Source organism: Gouania willdenowi, chromosome 19, assembly GCF_900634775.1.
Source record: "Gouania willdenowi chromosome 19, fGouWil2.1, whole genome shotgun sequence".
Lineage (NCBI taxonomy): Eukaryota > Metazoa > Chordata > Actinopteri > Blenniiformes > Gobiesocidae > Gouania > Gouania willdenowi.
Window position 1 is genome coordinate 15,490,980 of NC_041062.1, and position 16,594 is coordinate 15,507,573.

General features: G+C 36.3%; 1 protein-coding gene across 1 annotated transcript in view; it reads right to left on the reverse strand.

Moving 5' to 3' along the window:
- antxr1c (ANTXR cell adhesion molecule 1c) overlaps window positions 1-16,594 on the reverse strand; it is a 48,692-nt gene that overhangs the window by 8,284 nt on the left and 23,814 nt on the right. The window contains exons 4-17 of the mRNA XM_028476009.1: window positions 15,893-15,974; window positions 15,319-15,349; window positions 15,129-15,202; window positions 14,273-14,341; window positions 13,000-13,080; window positions 11,507-11,567; window positions 11,177-11,275; window positions 9,656-9,725; window positions 4,751-4,829; window positions 1,770-1,865; window positions 1,608-1,646; window positions 703-801; window positions 449-616; window positions 71-151 (exon numbers count right to left, since the gene is read on the reverse strand). Coding sequence (XP_028331810.1) covers window positions 71-151; window positions 449-616; window positions 703-801; window positions 1,608-1,646; window positions 1,770-1,865; window positions 4,751-4,829; window positions 9,656-9,725; window positions 11,177-11,275; window positions 11,507-11,567; window positions 13,000-13,080; window positions 14,273-14,341; window positions 15,129-15,202; window positions 15,319-15,349; window positions 15,893-15,974 — 1,129 coding nt within the window. The remainder of the gene's footprint in view (window positions 1-70; window positions 152-448; window positions 617-702; window positions 802-1,607; window positions 1,647-1,769; window positions 1,866-4,750; window positions 4,830-9,655; window positions 9,726-11,176; window positions 11,276-11,506; window positions 11,568-12,999; window positions 13,081-14,272; window positions 14,342-15,128; window positions 15,203-15,318; window positions 15,350-15,892; window positions 15,975-16,594) is intronic.

Sequence of the window (16,594 nt, forward strand, 5' to 3'; positions counted from 1 at the left end):
GGGGATGGAAAAAGTCGGAGTGCGTGGGTGAAAATGTTTTGATGAAATCCGACACTGCTCAGACACTTACGTGATCTCCGGGCTGAGGTCTCATCAGAGACACCTGGTCATAGCCGCGGCGGAACAGAGCCCAGATAGCGTCCATTTTACCCTGCGGAGGATCAAGAGACGAGCTCAGCACTGCAACACATCTGGACTAAAACGTCTTCCACCACAAACATTCACTATTTCATAAAAAAGAGCCACATTATTCTCTGTTATTCAGGCTTCCTGGTGTTCATACAAGTGTTTATGCCATTTAAACTGCAGCAGGTGACTCTACTGGTCTGTTCCTGTAGTTTTACTTAGCTTTCCTCCCATTTCGACGAACACAATCCAATAGTTTACTAATCCCTCACTTTTTTATGTAAATTATGTAATAATAAAGTTGACGTGTGGCTGTGTTTACCCGGATGGGCGTGTACCACTTCCGGTTCTGAGGCTGTTTCTTATTGTGAGCTTTCTTTGGTTTGGGCTCAAAGGGTTCATACTCCTGCTCTGGCATTTTCACCACAGCGTTTTTTGGCTTCTCCAGCTTAGCCCCCTCCTCTGTGGAGCCTTTTCCTCCCCAGCGCACCTAAAAAAAAAATGAAACAACCCAAATGAGTGGTTAGGTTGATGGTAGGGTTGCAGTTTTTCTCCGTGCAGGCTTTATCTGGTCACCTCCATCCTTTTGATCCCTCCAATTCCTCTTCCTCCATAATATGAAGCATCCACAGTGGGCCACTTCTTCTTCGGCAGCCCATCCTCATCATCCGACTCCTGAACCAACAAAACTTTGTGTTTGATTTCTCTCTCTACATAATATGCACAAAATTACTACAAAAATGCACAAAATGACTCAAAAAAATGCACAAAATGACTCCAAAAACACTCAAAATAAAGTAAAATATAATGAATGACAACAAAAATGACTTCGTGAACACAAAATTACAAAAAACGCACAAAATCTATGAAAAAAGGAAACAAAATGACAACAAAAATATACATGACATAGAAAATAAGAAAAAATGACTCCAGAAACACAAATAAATGACTCCAAAAACACGAAATGACAACAAAAACATACAAAAATACAACAAAAATTCACATAGTGACATAAAAAGATACAAAAGGAGAAATAACAGCAAAAATATACATAATGAGAGTAAAAAACAAAACAAAATTACATCAAAAATGGCAAAAAACATGCATAAAAATAAAACTAAACCCAAAAATGACAATAAAAACACATAGAATGAAAACATCAATGCAAAAAAAAAAACGACTTTAAAAACAGGTACAAAACAAGAGAAAAACATACAAAATGATAAAAAAAAAAAAAAAAAAAAAAATATTCTAAATGCTGACATAAATCAGACAATTACATTTTTGTGCCCTCTGTCGTGATAAAAGTTGCCTATCACTGGTCTGAATATTTACAGCAAGTGATTGTGTACGAGAGTTAAAACGTGACAATGCTTCATCTTTTTGTGAGTGTATATGAATTTTCTATCCCTCATGGCAGTCTTTATCCAGCAGTCATTCAGTTTTATTAGATTCACATGGTGTGTGTGTGTCTGACTCACAGGCTCTGGAGGAGGTGGTGGAGGAGGCTCTTTGATCACCTTTGAACAAAATAAGCAACGTGGCAGAATTTCAAAATGTCATCTTTTCTTGCTTTCACTACAAAAACGTAGAAAGAGAGAAATGTTGCTACTTCTGTGTCACTTCTTGAGTTTTCTCCTTACCACAGTGCAACAAAGGGGCCAGAACCACCACATTAGAAGCATGGCAAGAAGGAGGAACAGCACCAGCAAGGTGATCAGGAGGATTGTACCATCAAACTGGAGAGAAGAACAATAACATTACAGTACTTAGTAATATAAAGATAACCAATAAATACAAACTTGAGTTACAATTCAGTTTGAAAACTGAAACTATGTGTTTTTTTTTTTTGACAAGAATAAATATAAAGTGGATGAATGGATTCCTGGCTGCTGTAACAGTGGATAAATGCCTGTATTTGATGTTGGTGACTTGAACCAGACATTGTAAACAATTCAGTTTGATCAAAAACACACACATGGTTCATACTTTATCACAAACTTCTGTGTCGTTTCTGTTTAAAAGCAAAGTGTGCCATGTGTGCCTTTTAATGACTCTATGTCAGCAATCAGCCATATACTCATTTTTATTCTTTATTCATAGATTATTTCTATTCGTTTATTATTATCTTTATCAATTCAGAGGATTTTTTGCGTAAGTGCGGGTGTGTGGGTATCTGCACAGATGGTGGGAGGGGGTTAATGGGGCAAAATGGTGAAGGACCTTGTTTGGTTATTGCCTTTGTTTTTATATTTGATATGAAATTACTATATATATGAATAAAGTTTGGGAACACTTGATGTTTTCCACATAAGGCTGACATTATCTGTCATTAGCATGAATAAGGTGTCATGAAGGCTGTGTTGCTTGCTAAATTATGACACCTTTGGAGCTACAGTATGTTGGCATTTTTTGGGTTAGGTGGAGGGATCTAGTGGGGTTAGGTTCAGTCGATTATTGATTATTTTTTCTCGATGAAACCCCCTGAATGGTTCTAGACCGATCCAGTTTGGGGCCGATGCATGTTACTCGCACGTTACCCGTTTGTGAAGGTGTATCAGTGTCGGAGTGTGTGTAATATGTCCAGAGCCCAGTAGTGTTAGGGTTATGGTAACAAAGGACACTTAATGGCAGCCTTCACGACACCTTATTGATGCTAATGACAGGTGTCATGTCATAATAATGACAGTGTAATGTCAGCCTTATGTATAAAGCTTTAAGTAAAGTGTTACTTAAAGTTTGTTTGATTGACTGAAAGGTAGAAAACTGTCTTTATGAGTTATAGGAAGTCGTGCTTTAGGCTAATAATAGATTATATGCATAACAATTAAAGTTTAATCATAGTTGTGGTTTGATTGATTTAAAAGATGACCATAGTTTTGAAATGTCTTGTGATATTCAGGATTTTTCCTCGATGACGGTGTTGTTTTGTAAATGGTGCAATCCTCGAACAAATCCATCTGTTTAAAGACTGGCTTCAAACTGGGCTGGCGTCTGCAAGTCAAACCTGTTTCCCATTATAAACCACAGATGAGGATCACATGTGGTCAAGACTTTCCTCTATCTGTTTTGTGGTGACGATGTTGGTGAGGATTGATCTGAACTCAGCAGTGGGGGCTTATTGAAGACGTTTTTTTTTTTTTTTTTTTTTAAACAAATTAAATTCCCAGAAATGTGGATCACACAAGCTTGAAACAATCTATTCTGAATGTTTTGAAATCCCTCCCATGTGTTCTCTTTTAGCACATATGACGTGTATCCGTAGCTTATTAGAGTATGAGCTCCACCTTAATGTATGCTGGAGGTCTTTGGGGTTTGTGATGTAGCCTGTGTTAGCGTGTCTCCGTTAGCTCTGTAGCTCAGATACCACAGAATCCTCCTTCAGGGCTCTTTAAAGGGTTCAAACATCCCAATATTCTGATGTCCTATAGAAATCTTCTTCAGATGTTCTAATGAATCTTTTTCTAATAGATGACTGAGTTATTCTGCTATAAAATGACTAATTAAACCCAATCACATGCACTGAGGAGCAGAAATTTCCATTGTACAAGGTACATCAGTTAATGCATTGCCATGAATCTGACAATACGATAAGATTTGCATGTCACTATACGATATATCTAGGGGGCGGGACTTAGATAAGCAAACTGCTTCTCTCGTCTTCTTTTTCGGCATGTACAAAAAAAAAAAAAAAAAAAAAAAAAAAGTGAATGTAACCATGTCGGAAATAAACTGAATAAATAAATATAATAAAAAATGTTCAGGCGACTCATCACGGGCGACTGAAGTGACTGCAGTCGCTTCAGTCGCGTGTGATTCAGTGTGATAGGATGCTGTGTTTGAATGTAGTGTTGAAGTCCCATCAGCTCAGCTGCTCCTTGTTTTGTTTTGCTTTAAAGAATGAAGTAAAAACACTTCTATGCATCCGCCTACGTGACTCCACATCCCACAATGCAACGCGCAAAACCTTTCCAACAATGTCAATAAACCAAGTGTCTACAGAAGAGTTCAAAACAAACATTTGAGCAGCAATTTAACGACTTTACATTTGTGAGTAAATGATCTGTTGATTTATTGATCTGAGGCCTAAACTGTGTCTATATCTTTTAAAAACAGTGATTTAAATTCAGAATTTGGTCGTCATTATATGTGGAATCTAACAGGAATATATGGATGCTTTTAATAGTTCCTCACCTTCATGATTTTGGAATAAACGGGCAACTGTGGCTCAGGTGGAAGATGGTTCGTTTTCTAATCGAAAGGTTGTGGGTTTGAACCCTAAATGGCTCCCAATAGTCGACTAGAGCCTTGCATGGCAGCGCTGTCCCATTGGTGTGTGAATGAGCTCAAACTGTAAAGCATTTTTGGTCATAATAGTGCTATTTAAATCATTAAGTTGTTTCGATTTCTTCCCGTTTATGTAGAGGAGATTTAGTGGAGGGTTTTGGATCACGAGCACTTTTTTGTTGAAATTGATCCATTATGTGGCCAGAGATACAACTGGATAATCAAAGCCTTAGAAACAATGTTACTCCAACCCTCACATGAATCAAAAGTGACACACAAACAGAAATAATGTAGTTAGTGCTCGTGTTAATTGTTGTGTGTGATTTGGGATACTTACACACTCTGTGGTGTTGATGTGAACGTTGCTGCTGATGAAGGACAGGCCGTCGTTCATGCTCACTTGAAGGTAAATCTCCCTGAAGCAAAACAGGAAAATGCGTAGGTTTGTTTGCAACGTTGGGAGTTCACACAGTTTACGGGGAACAGCTTGAGCTGAATGTTGTTCTGAAAAGAATGACTCTCTGCTTTGACTAAAAGGTCAAAGAGAAGAGGGGATGGGGGGGGGGTGTTTGTGTGTGTCTCTTTGGGGTTTTTGAAATGTAAACCAACAAAAAAACAACCACTAAACTCACTCCTTAAAAGTGGGAGAACTCAGCGGAGCAAAACGAATGCTTTGAGTTGAAAAGTTGAAGTCAAGTCATTTTCTGTCTTTATAGCTGCCAAAAAAACTCTAACCTGGCTCATATAGTCGTTACTATTGTTTACAGGACTTGTTTGACTTGTAACTGAGGAGCCTGAACCTAAATGACCCAAACATGAACGTTCCCTCAATGAGAACACAGAGGTAAAACCAACATGCTGTAGGTGGGATGATGTGACCCAGACACAGCAGGCAGAGGGTCACCGTAGGACAGATGAACCCAAACACAAGGAAATAAAAAGCTCCACTCCACATGTCAGGATGTTTCTTTATAACTCCAGGCAGTATAGTATATTTTATCTGATTAAACTGTGCTACTAAAGTCCTTCTCTGGCCCCGAAACCCTTCTGTAACAGGAAGTTGAATGTAAGCTAAACTTGTCTCCAAACAGCTGCAGTTCAAGCCCTGAACCCACTTGTTGTGCCTTTCCTTTCTTCTTCCCACTTCCAAACTATTCAGAGAATCCCACCAACCCTAGGGTGACCTGTGTAAAGCAAAGTGCATTCCTTTAAACAGTGGATCAAAGGCATACTTGGTTCTTAACGTGGTCTGGCAGATGGAGAACTAAACTTCTGACCGATAAACCTGTCTTTACTGACTCTTAGACCTGTGGAACTCTAGGAAAGACGTGCAGAGAGAGAGGGAGAAACATGGCCTCGTCGTCGATGACGTCCATCATCAATAGATTCACGTGCAATTCCTGACGACAAACATCTGGACCTCGGAGGGATTTCAAACTCAAAGCAGTTTTAGAGCGAGTCACGAAAAAAGACGTGCGTGAGGAGGAGCAACCCTGACGTGATGGGAAGGTGATGTTTAGCTTGTTACGTTGAGGTTTTGTTTGTTCAAACAAGGTTTTTCAGGATTCTTTTTGTCTCCTGGCATGTTTCGACTGCCAATCTTCGTCAGAGGAGTTCTGCTACTCGCCTTTGAAGGTTTCACTTGACGAAACAAAACCTCAACTTAACATACTGTTCAAAAAGAAGACAAAATGAATCTGGCTGCAGCTATCACATGGTCTCTACTCACGCCCCCCCTTCTAGTGAAAATGTCATGTCGCTTGTATCTCGGGCTCTTATTGTGAAAAGGCTGATAACAGAAGTTGATTGTTTGGTTTGGATGTTTCGCATGGCAACAGGTCCGTTTAAATTGAAACTAATGGGACTTTCTTTCTTCTTTGTTTTGTGTCTGCAGAGCTAGAAGTGATATAGAACACGTGCACATGAGCATCATGTTCAAAATATTTGAGCTTGCAGCTCCAATAGTACAGAATTACTGTAACACACAGTAACAGATGCATAATTATTACAGTCCAGACTCTAGTCCTGATGCAGATGTAATTAGGCATTTTCTGTCCAGACCAGCCCACTACATTATCAGCGATACCACGTGGAAGCTGTTATTAAGTCAGTGATGATAGACGTGGCTTTTTATGACTTAATTTGAATTATTATTCCCCCAGAAAACCTTAAAAGGGGGAAACCTTGAACCCCTTTTTACCTATTTCCTTTGGCCTTTTTGGAACTTCCTTTGTCTCATTTTTGACCCTTTTCAAAAAGTGTTTTTTTTCCCTATTTTTTGCCCATTTTTGCAAGATCTTTTTGACACTTTTATCTAATTTTTCATCCAAATAAGCTAACTGTTGCCCAAAAGGTACCACTTGTTTTCTTTTCCCCAACATTTTTCCTTTTTAACTTTTGTTTGCCACATTTTGCCCATTTTTTTAGGCCACTCTTGACTACTTGTGACCCATTATAGTCACTTTTCACTCTTTACTTGCCGCGTTTTTGCCACTTTTGGAGCATTTTTGGCCACTTTTCATCCAAATAAGCAAACTTTTGCCCAATAAATATCACTTGTTTCCTTTTCCCGCCAACATTTTGTCTCTTTTTATTCCACATTTTTGCCCTTTTTCACTATCGTTTTCCACATTTTGCCCATTAAAGCTACCCTTTGCCATTACACACCACCGGGTTCCTTTTTATTTGCCCATTTTTCACTCTTTTCTTGCCACGTTTTTACCAGAGCAAACTCAGCTCAGAAAGCCAACGACCAAGATTCTAGAGAAACTGTCACACTTTTGCTTTGAATCAAACAAAATCTAAAACGAACCCACAACGAAACAGCTGCGCTCTGTGATTTTCCATCTGTCACCAGGTCACCAGTGTTGTTATATTTATCTAACACAGATTTGTCTTCATAGAAATCATGACTCGACGGATTTTTGTCGTCTCCTTCCTCTTCTTTCTATCGACCACAGTATCGATCAAAGGGTCCAACGCTATTGGCCCAAATGATTCCAATCTTTCCACACTACTGTAGGAATCACATTCCTTCCTTTCCACACGCCTGGCAGCACAAAAAACAGCTGCAAATGGGAGCTGTGGGTCCTCCGTGTAAGGTAGGCAGTTTTATGAAAATTAGAGAAAGACAAGGACCTTTTAAAGGGTCAAGAAAACAACTGTAAACGTGTATGACAGGTTAATTTCCTATATGTTACATGTCCTTACCAACACCCTCTGAGGCCCCATGCACTTTTCTTCCCATTACGAATTAGGTTAGGGTGGTTAGTGGGTTGTTGGTGTTGGAACGTCGTAAGACAGGCTTGTGAAAGTGTTAAAAACTGAAAACCTGTGAGATCAGAGTTGAAGGAGACGAGCCTGAGCTTTCTCAGCCTTTCCAAATGGTACCTGACCCTTTGAGTCAAATGGTAATGTCAATTTGTGTCTATATTTCTATTATTATCATCATATCTCTTATATACCATACTCAAACCCATCTGATAACCTTGTATCTAGCTCTACTTTCAGCTAAGAACTTTAATTCAGGCAGTTTTTAAGTTCTGTTTGACTTCAATAGAAATCTCCGTTGTCGTTTCCTCTGCTTTCTTCTCCTTTGAAAAGTAGGACAAATGTTTGAAGGGTTTACCACTGCATTTGCTGGCAACTGCTTAAAGCCTCTTATATTTTCCTCAGCTATACTAGGATCTAGAAAAAGAAGAATGTGGCCTCAGTTAGGGATCATAAAGAGCGCTAATGTATGGCAGGCTTCTTACTGTCTGTGCACACACAGTATGCTGAGTGAGCATAACCATGCGTTCCTTTGTGTTTGAGGCAAAGACCATGATCTGGGATCCACGTAAGAGCTTTGTGTGAAATATAAGTACTTGGTCTTTGACAGAGAAGTGTTAAAGATAAAGGCCATAACAAATATATTTGTTTTTTTTAACCATGTCTGTCTTTGTCGTTATAGGTTGACATTAAATGTAGTGCAGTCTTTTTGCGACAACTATCCATGTTTTTCATGCAAGAAATAATTGAATCCATTTATTGTGTTACATAATTGTAAGCGTCACTAGCCCTCACTGAGGAAGGGTGAGAATTTTATGAGGGGGAAAAATGCAACGGGAAAATAAAACGGCAAAAGAAAGCACAAAGAAGAATGAGCGAGAGGCCACAAACATGCAATTGTGCAATCCGAGGGCCACAGAACAGAATTATGATCAATCAGAGCATTAATACAGGAAAGAACAAATATTTTTTGCTCGTTTTTGTTATCATTTTGTGTGTTTTCAGAGTAATTTTACATAGTTGCGTTCTCATTTTGTTGTTTCTTGTGTTTATTAAGTCATTCTGTGAATTTTCAGTCATTTAAGTTAGTTTTTTTTTGTCATTTGGTGTGTTTTCAGAGTAATTTTATATATTTGTGTTCTCATTTTGTTGTTTTTTGTGTTTATTAAATCATTCTGTGCATTTTCAGTTATTTGATTTAGGTTTTTTTTGTTGTCATTTTCTGCATTTTCAGAGTAATTTTATGTATTTGTGTTCTCATTTTGTTGTTTTTTGTGTTTATTAAATCATTCTGTGCATTTTCAGTTATTTGATTTAGGTTTTTTTTGTTGTCATTTTCTGTGTTTTCAGAGTAATTTTATGTATTTGTGTTCTCATTTTGTTGTTTTTTGTGTTTATTAAATCATTCTGTGCATTTTCAGTTATTTGATTTAGTTTTTTTTGTTGTCATTTTGTGTGTTTTCAGAGAAGTTTTGTGCGTTTTTCTTGTAATTTTGGTGATTGTGTCTCGTTTTTGAAGTCATTTTCTTTATCTATGTTGTGTGTTTATGGAGTCATTTGTATAATAACACCATCACTATTACAGTGCGGCTGATAAGGGGGTGGGAGTTTATACTTCTTCCCCTTGTTTTTCCATCTTATTAATTTTGTTTGAAATAAATAAAACAAAATAAAAAGGTTGTGTGTTTTTGTTTGCTGTCATTTTGTGTATGTTTCTGCCATATAATGTATTGTTTTTGTTGTTTTGTGTTTTTTGGAGTCAATTTGCGGATTTTTCTTCAATTTTGTGTGTCGCCATGTTGTGAGTGTAGTGGCTATGCATTTGTAGAGAAAGTATTTAGGTGAAACATCCAAATGCTCAGATTATTTCAAGATTAGAGTGAACAGAGGGAGCAGATGTGTGGTTTCAAGTGTGACAGAGGCGAAGATTCCTAAGTTGTGTCACAGCAAAAACTGTCCTGAAGGAACTTACTTTCCAACTTCATCGATAACGGGAGCAGGACACAGCAGGAATGTGTTTTCCACACCAGCTGGTTTTTGATCTAAGCAGATCAGACGTTCAGAATTAATATTCATGGCATCAACTTCACAGAATTGTTTCTGTAAACCACATCAAGGATAAAGACAGGTACAGTCGTTTGATTTAATGGAAGTTAATCAGAAAATCATTTATTCTGTGTAATTTCAAATGTAATTATAATGAGCAAAAGCAAAAACATCAAATGAAAAAAAAAACATATTTGCACATAAACTCCTTTAAAACAAGCCGAAACTCTCAAAAAAGTTCACGTTTTTTATATATTTGATGTAATATATATTTTAATTATAATTGTAATTGCATAATTGATATTTAATTACAAATATGGCATTATTAAATGTGTAATAGTAATTTTTTTAATCTGTTGCTGTCGTAATCATGATAAAATTGTAATTGAGTTCAGATAAATTGACTTTGTAATTGTAATTGCCATGAAAATTCTATAAAAATTGTCAATTATAATTTGACGCTAAACTGGGGAACCGTGTTACAGTTCTATGTACAGTTCTACATATTCATTATTCAAATATGTTTCATATCAAGCTTTTCCACATTTTACCAATTAAAATAAAAATAAATATAGAGGTATACTGACACAAAAAAGGCTCATACACCCACACCAAACATATTAAAACCTATGTTTTCATTGATTAGGAAGCCTAACAAGGTAACCAATAGATAGGAAAGAAATTAGATTATAGATATGTTTTTATTGTATTTTATAGCTGATTTACAGTATAGTAGGGATTCTTTATTCATCCTGCAGTAGGGAAATGTAATGACGTGACAGCTCAATAAAAAAGACAAAAGAAGGCAACAACACACAGAAAAAACCCAAAAAATACCTGAAAAATAGTGCAATGAAGGTAAAATGAAATAAACGAAACAATAATAGAAGCTAAACACAAACATAAATATAGAAATAGAAAAAAATATCTAAAAAGAATAAAGGATACAGATATATACATATTAAAAGGTGGGGGGCAAGGATATATATATATATATATATATATATATATATATATATATATATATTTACAGACTATCATAATAAGCTAACACAGGAGGAAGGTTAACTTTTATTAAGTTTTTTATTTCAGGCTCAGTAATTGTGATTAATTGTTTGTAATTGAACTTTAGTAAGTGAGAAAGTAAATGTAATTGACTTTCTGAGGATAAAAAAAACAAGTGTAATTTAATTGTAATTGGAAAAAGTGCTGGTCACTGTATTTATAATTGAATTGTAATAGAAAATGGGTAATTGAACTGAAAAATGTAATTGAGCCCAATCTGCCCAAACCCCTTTTCATAAAAAAATAAATTAAATTAAATTAAAAAAAAATCCATATTTAACATTATTATGTGTAGTTAGATGCAAATGTACTCAGTAGGTGTAAATGAATCAGACAAAGAGAAGCAAATGATTAGAAAGACATGTGACATGATTCTACTTACTGACGGTAACAGTGTCATTGATTTTGAAGCTGCAGAGAACCTGGTCGATGTTTCTCGCATGGAGGAACCCGTTCCCTCTCACCACCACTTGGAACGACTCTGGTAAAAACAACACAGAGCTGACACTTTTAGGGGATCCTTTAATGTACGTGAACTTTATGTTTCTGTTTAACTGCAGGGTGGGTGTGCAGGGCCCAGTTTATTGGTTCATGATTCAACAATAAATCTACATAAACAGCAATCTGAGAGAATCTTAAAGAATAATGAGGTTTTAGATTTATCCTAAGGCTCCATCTGTGTGTGTGTGTGTGTGTGTGTGTCACTCCCCACCTCCCGCACACACACTGGAAGGCTCTGCTGCCAAAATTTCAATACAGGATTTCTTGATAATCTGCAAGAAGAACAAAAGTTTATATTTTATTTTATTATCCTCATTAGGCAGACACAGCTAGGGATGTCCCGATACAACCTTCTTCACTTATACAATACCGATATTGCAACCTGGAATATTGTCCGATACCGATATCGATCCGATGCGATATTAGCACAAATTGCACATACTTTTATTATTATTTTGTAGTTGATCAAGTGATGTTACTCAAACAGAGAACAATAGTCAGCAACTGTAGGTATGAGAAAAACTGACACATTTATTATCAAACAATTATACCAATAAATCATCTGAAGCATATAAAATATGAAATGAACAGTAGTTTACTTTATAAACCCTATTTAGCATATTTGGTATAGTCTAATGTCCAGTAAAGTCATCTGGACACGGAAAGATGATGAAACTGATACTGTATATGATACTCAAGTACAAGTAAGTCATACATAAAATACTCAAGTACAAGTAAAAAGTAGCTCAATTAAATAGTAGTCAAAATAAAAGTTACTAGTTACTTTCGTATAAACTTAAAAAGATAAAAAAGACCAAATCTTGCACAATTGGAACCTAATTAGAACATCTGTATAAAATAAAAGGTTTGTCAACATGTACAATTCTTTTTTAAATGAAACAACACCAATTAATTGAATTAAATTTTTTCAAAAATTATGAATTTATGAATTCTAAAACTGTGAAAATAACCAGCATTCAATGCTGTTTTGGCGCCATGCATTACGTTTAATCTGATTGGTCGGCTATGATGCGATGCATTTGATTGTTGTCTGGTCATTTCATTTTTCTGTAGTTTCACAATGTCAGTTGATAATTTTAAAACAAAAAAAAAACCAAATACAAAAATGACTCTAACGGTTGGGTGTAGAAATGTAACTAATTACTTGACTTATTTTAAAATGTACTTTAGTACAAGTACAATTACTGATTTATCAATATACTCAAAAAAGTACAAGTACCTATGAAAGTAACTCAATTATAGTGACGTGAGTAATCTGTTACTTTCACTTCTGTTAAAAACACAGTGAAAAAATAAAGAATTCCCTCTGACTGATGAAAAACAAACCATGTATTCTCAACAGGAATTTTGGAATTCATACATTTAATTTCTTCCTCCTTGTTGCAGTGGAGTTGCTGTGAACTGTGTTGGCTTTGTTAGCTGTGCAAGACAGCGTGAGTCGAAGAGAAGTCCAAACTGTGTGAACTGTAATCTAAATATTCATGAAGGCCGCGCACACAAAGAGTTACAGTTCTGTCTGCAGCATGGCGCTAAGTGAGCACACACTGAGCTGAACACATGGGCTGTATCATCACTGTAACACTGTAATGACCCTACTTTGCTCACATACAAGCCCTGAGATGAATCATGTAGTGTTGATGCATTCTTTGCTAGTTTTCAGGTAGTCAGGAGAGTTTATTTTACCGAATCAATGACTCCTCGGAGGGCGTGGAATCCTCCCAGCACAGGAAACACGTGCTCGATGGTGTCTGCGATGGTGGCCAGCTTTGCCAGGAAAGACGTGTGCGTGGAGCACAGGAAAACACATGTTAAAAGTCATTCCTAAAATAATCTGTAGTGACAAAGTAAACATTCAAAAAGTGGGGAATTCAATTTTCCAGAGTGGATGGTATTAGTTTTCAGAATAAAGCTAAAAAGGCCTTAATGCACTAGTTTGTGAACCAGGGTTGAGGTCAATTACATTTTACAATTACAATTACGTCTTCAATTATCAATTACAACTTAATTATCATTATGATGACTGGCATCTTTTCCAATTATAATCAAAATTACAATTATTATTTTTACCCTGAAAGTCAATTACAATTACGTCCTCACTTACTAAATGTCAATTACAATCAATCACAATTACTGAGTCTGAAAGAAATAACCCTAAAAAACACTAGCATTAGCTTAGCATTAGCATACATTTGTAGTAGCATTAGTATTATCTAGTAATAGCATTAACATTAGTTAGCATTAGCATACATTTGTATTAGCATTAGCATTAGCTAGTATTAGCATTTATTAGCATTAACATGTCATTAGTAATAGCATTAACTTAGCATTAACACTAACCTAGCATTTGTATCAGCCTAACCTTAGCTTTAGCCTAGCAATAGCATTTCCCAAGCATTGGCATTAGCCTAGCATTAACATTAGCCTAGCATTAGCATCAGCCTAACCTTAGCATTAGCCTAGCAATAGCATTAACCTAGCATTAACACTAACGTTGCATTAGCCTCGTGTTAGCATTAACCTAGTGTTAGCATTAGCCTAGCATTAGCATTAGACTAGCATTGGCATTAACCTAGCATTAGCACTAACCTAGCGTTAGATGAAAATTAGCAATAAGGTTAAAAAAGGTTTAAATGGGTTGAAAAGGTTGAAAAAGTTGAAAAAGTTGAAATAAATTGAAATGGTTGAAGGTAGTAGCTAAACATGTTAAATGATCAAAATCAGTTGAAGAATGGCTGGGGATGAAGGGCTTGAAATTTCCAATAGAAATGAATGGAAAAGAAAAAACGTTAATTTGTTAAAAAGTGAATTAGTGAGGATGCCTCCTACAGCTACAGAGTGTAATGACTGAAAGTATGCGGTATAGTTTATAAGTGCAAAGATACATTATTTATACAGATGTTTGCAGTGGTTTTTAGGTCAAACATGTATTGAATGTCTCGAAAAAAAACCAACATACCTGTGTTTCATTAAAGTCTTTGACACCAACACAGTACACAATGGCTCCAAGTGATCTGGCTTCCTCGGCCTGATGAAAATCAAGAACGAGAGGTTGATTGAAGTCCAGGAAACAATCCGTCCCTCATTTGTTTGATTACAGTCAAACATCATGTGAGCGTTGAGACGTTTTTGTGGCTCTGTTACATGTTATTGTGGCTCTGTTACATGTTATTGTGGCTCTGTTACCTGTTTTTGTGGCTCTGTTACATGTTATTGTGGCTCTGTTACATGTTATTGTGGCTGTTACATGTTTTTGTGGCTCTGTTACCTGTTATTGTGGCTCTGTTACATGTTATTGTGGCTCTGTTACATGTTATTGTGGCTCTGTTACCTGTTATTATGGCTCTGTTACCTGTTATTGTGGCTCTGTTACCTGTTATTGTGGCTCTGTTACCTGTTATTGTGGCTCTGTTACATGTTATTGTGGCTCTGTTACATGTTTTTGTTGCTTTGTTACATGTTTTTGTGGCTCTGTTACATGTTATTGTGGCTCTGTTACCTGTTATTGTGGCTCTGTTACCTGTTATTGTGGCTCTGTTACATGTTTTTTGTGGCTCTGTTACATGTTATTGTGGCTCGGTTACATGTTATTGTGGCTCTGTTACATGTTATTGTGGCTCGGTTACATGTTATTGTGGCTCTGTTACCTGTTATTGTGGCTCTGTTACATGTTATTGTGGCTCTGTTACCTGTTATTGTGGCTCTGTTATATGTTATTGTGGCTCTGTTACATGTTTTTGTTGCTTTGTTACATGTTATTGTGGCTCTGTTACATGTTATTGTGGCTCGGTTACATGTTATTGTGGCTCTGTTACCTGTTTTTGTGCGTCGATGAGCTGGTGTTCCTGTAGCTCTCCGTCTGTCAGAGCGATAATGACACTGGCTTTGCCTGATAAACACACACACACACACACACACACACACACACGCACACACACACGCACACATCTGACCTTTAGCTTTAAGGTCAAACTAAGCTTGATGAAAATCCAATTCTGATCTTACCAAAGTTCTCTTTGCGGATTTGCTCGTTTGCCTTTAAAGAAAAACATTTTTTTTTTTTACATTTTCATCCTTTGATCTTCAAAGAAAATCCTCAAATTAAGTGTAAAACTACAACGGCGTATTAGGGCCACATGAAAAAAAAAAAGAAATCTGAGCACTACGAGATGAAAGTTGAAATATTTTGAGTAAAAGAGTCGTAATTTTATGAGAATAAAGCCATATCTTAAAAAAATCATAATGGTATAGCGCTCGAAACACTTTATTAAAGGGAGAATATAAAAAGAGAGGGCAGTGGTACACCTAAGTGAGGGGGAAGGGAACAGGGAAGAGGGAGTCCGGGTAGGAAAATGGAAGGGGTGGGGAAGAGTCGACTGTTAATCTTGAAATATTATGACTTTAATCTAACAAAATTACGATTTTATTAAGATACGACTTTATTCTTATAAAATTACAACTTTATTCTGGAAATATTACGACTTTAATCTCGTAGTACCTAGATTAGATTTCATTTTAATGCGGCCCTAATACAGCGTCACAAAAAAAACGAAACAGTTTACAATAGCAGAATACTTACACTCTGTAACCCAAGGTGCATGAACGTGTCGCCGCCAGGAATCTCTCTTTTGAGAGTGTTTAAACCTTTTTTGATGTTTACTCTGCACAAAGGACAAAAACAACCAATAAATCATCACGCACATTTGTAGCTAAAAACTTTATTTTTGAAATATGTGCAAGGGATTTGAAATCAATTCTAAAATGGAACACTTAAATCTGGTGTTTCTACTTTCAAATCATGGATGAAAAATCCTGTGTTATAAGTAGATTATCCACAAATAGGCTTTGTTTGTTTGAACAAAATGACAAAACATAAATACATATTCAATTGCATCACATACAATAAAGGCTAATAGCCTAATAATGGCTAATCAATCTTTTACTATTTAACGATACAAAAATAAGCTTACAATTATTATTTAAAAATAATTAATAAAATACAATAAAAACAAGCCCCTAAAGGGACACAAATATATATTTTTTCATTGCGCGATCACGTAAAGGTTCCACACGAACACGTAGAACCTTTATGTGAGCGTGCAAAACTAATACGTGAGCGCGTAAAAGTTCGAAGGAACATGTGATAGTTTTAAGCGCGTACGTAAAAAGGTTTTACGTTGCGCGCTTATAAACGTCAGTCGTCATGCTGCATGCGCTGCTCGTAAGGAGTTGATCATGTTAGAGGGTCTAGTAAAGCTTTATTTCAGCGTTAGGGTTTGGG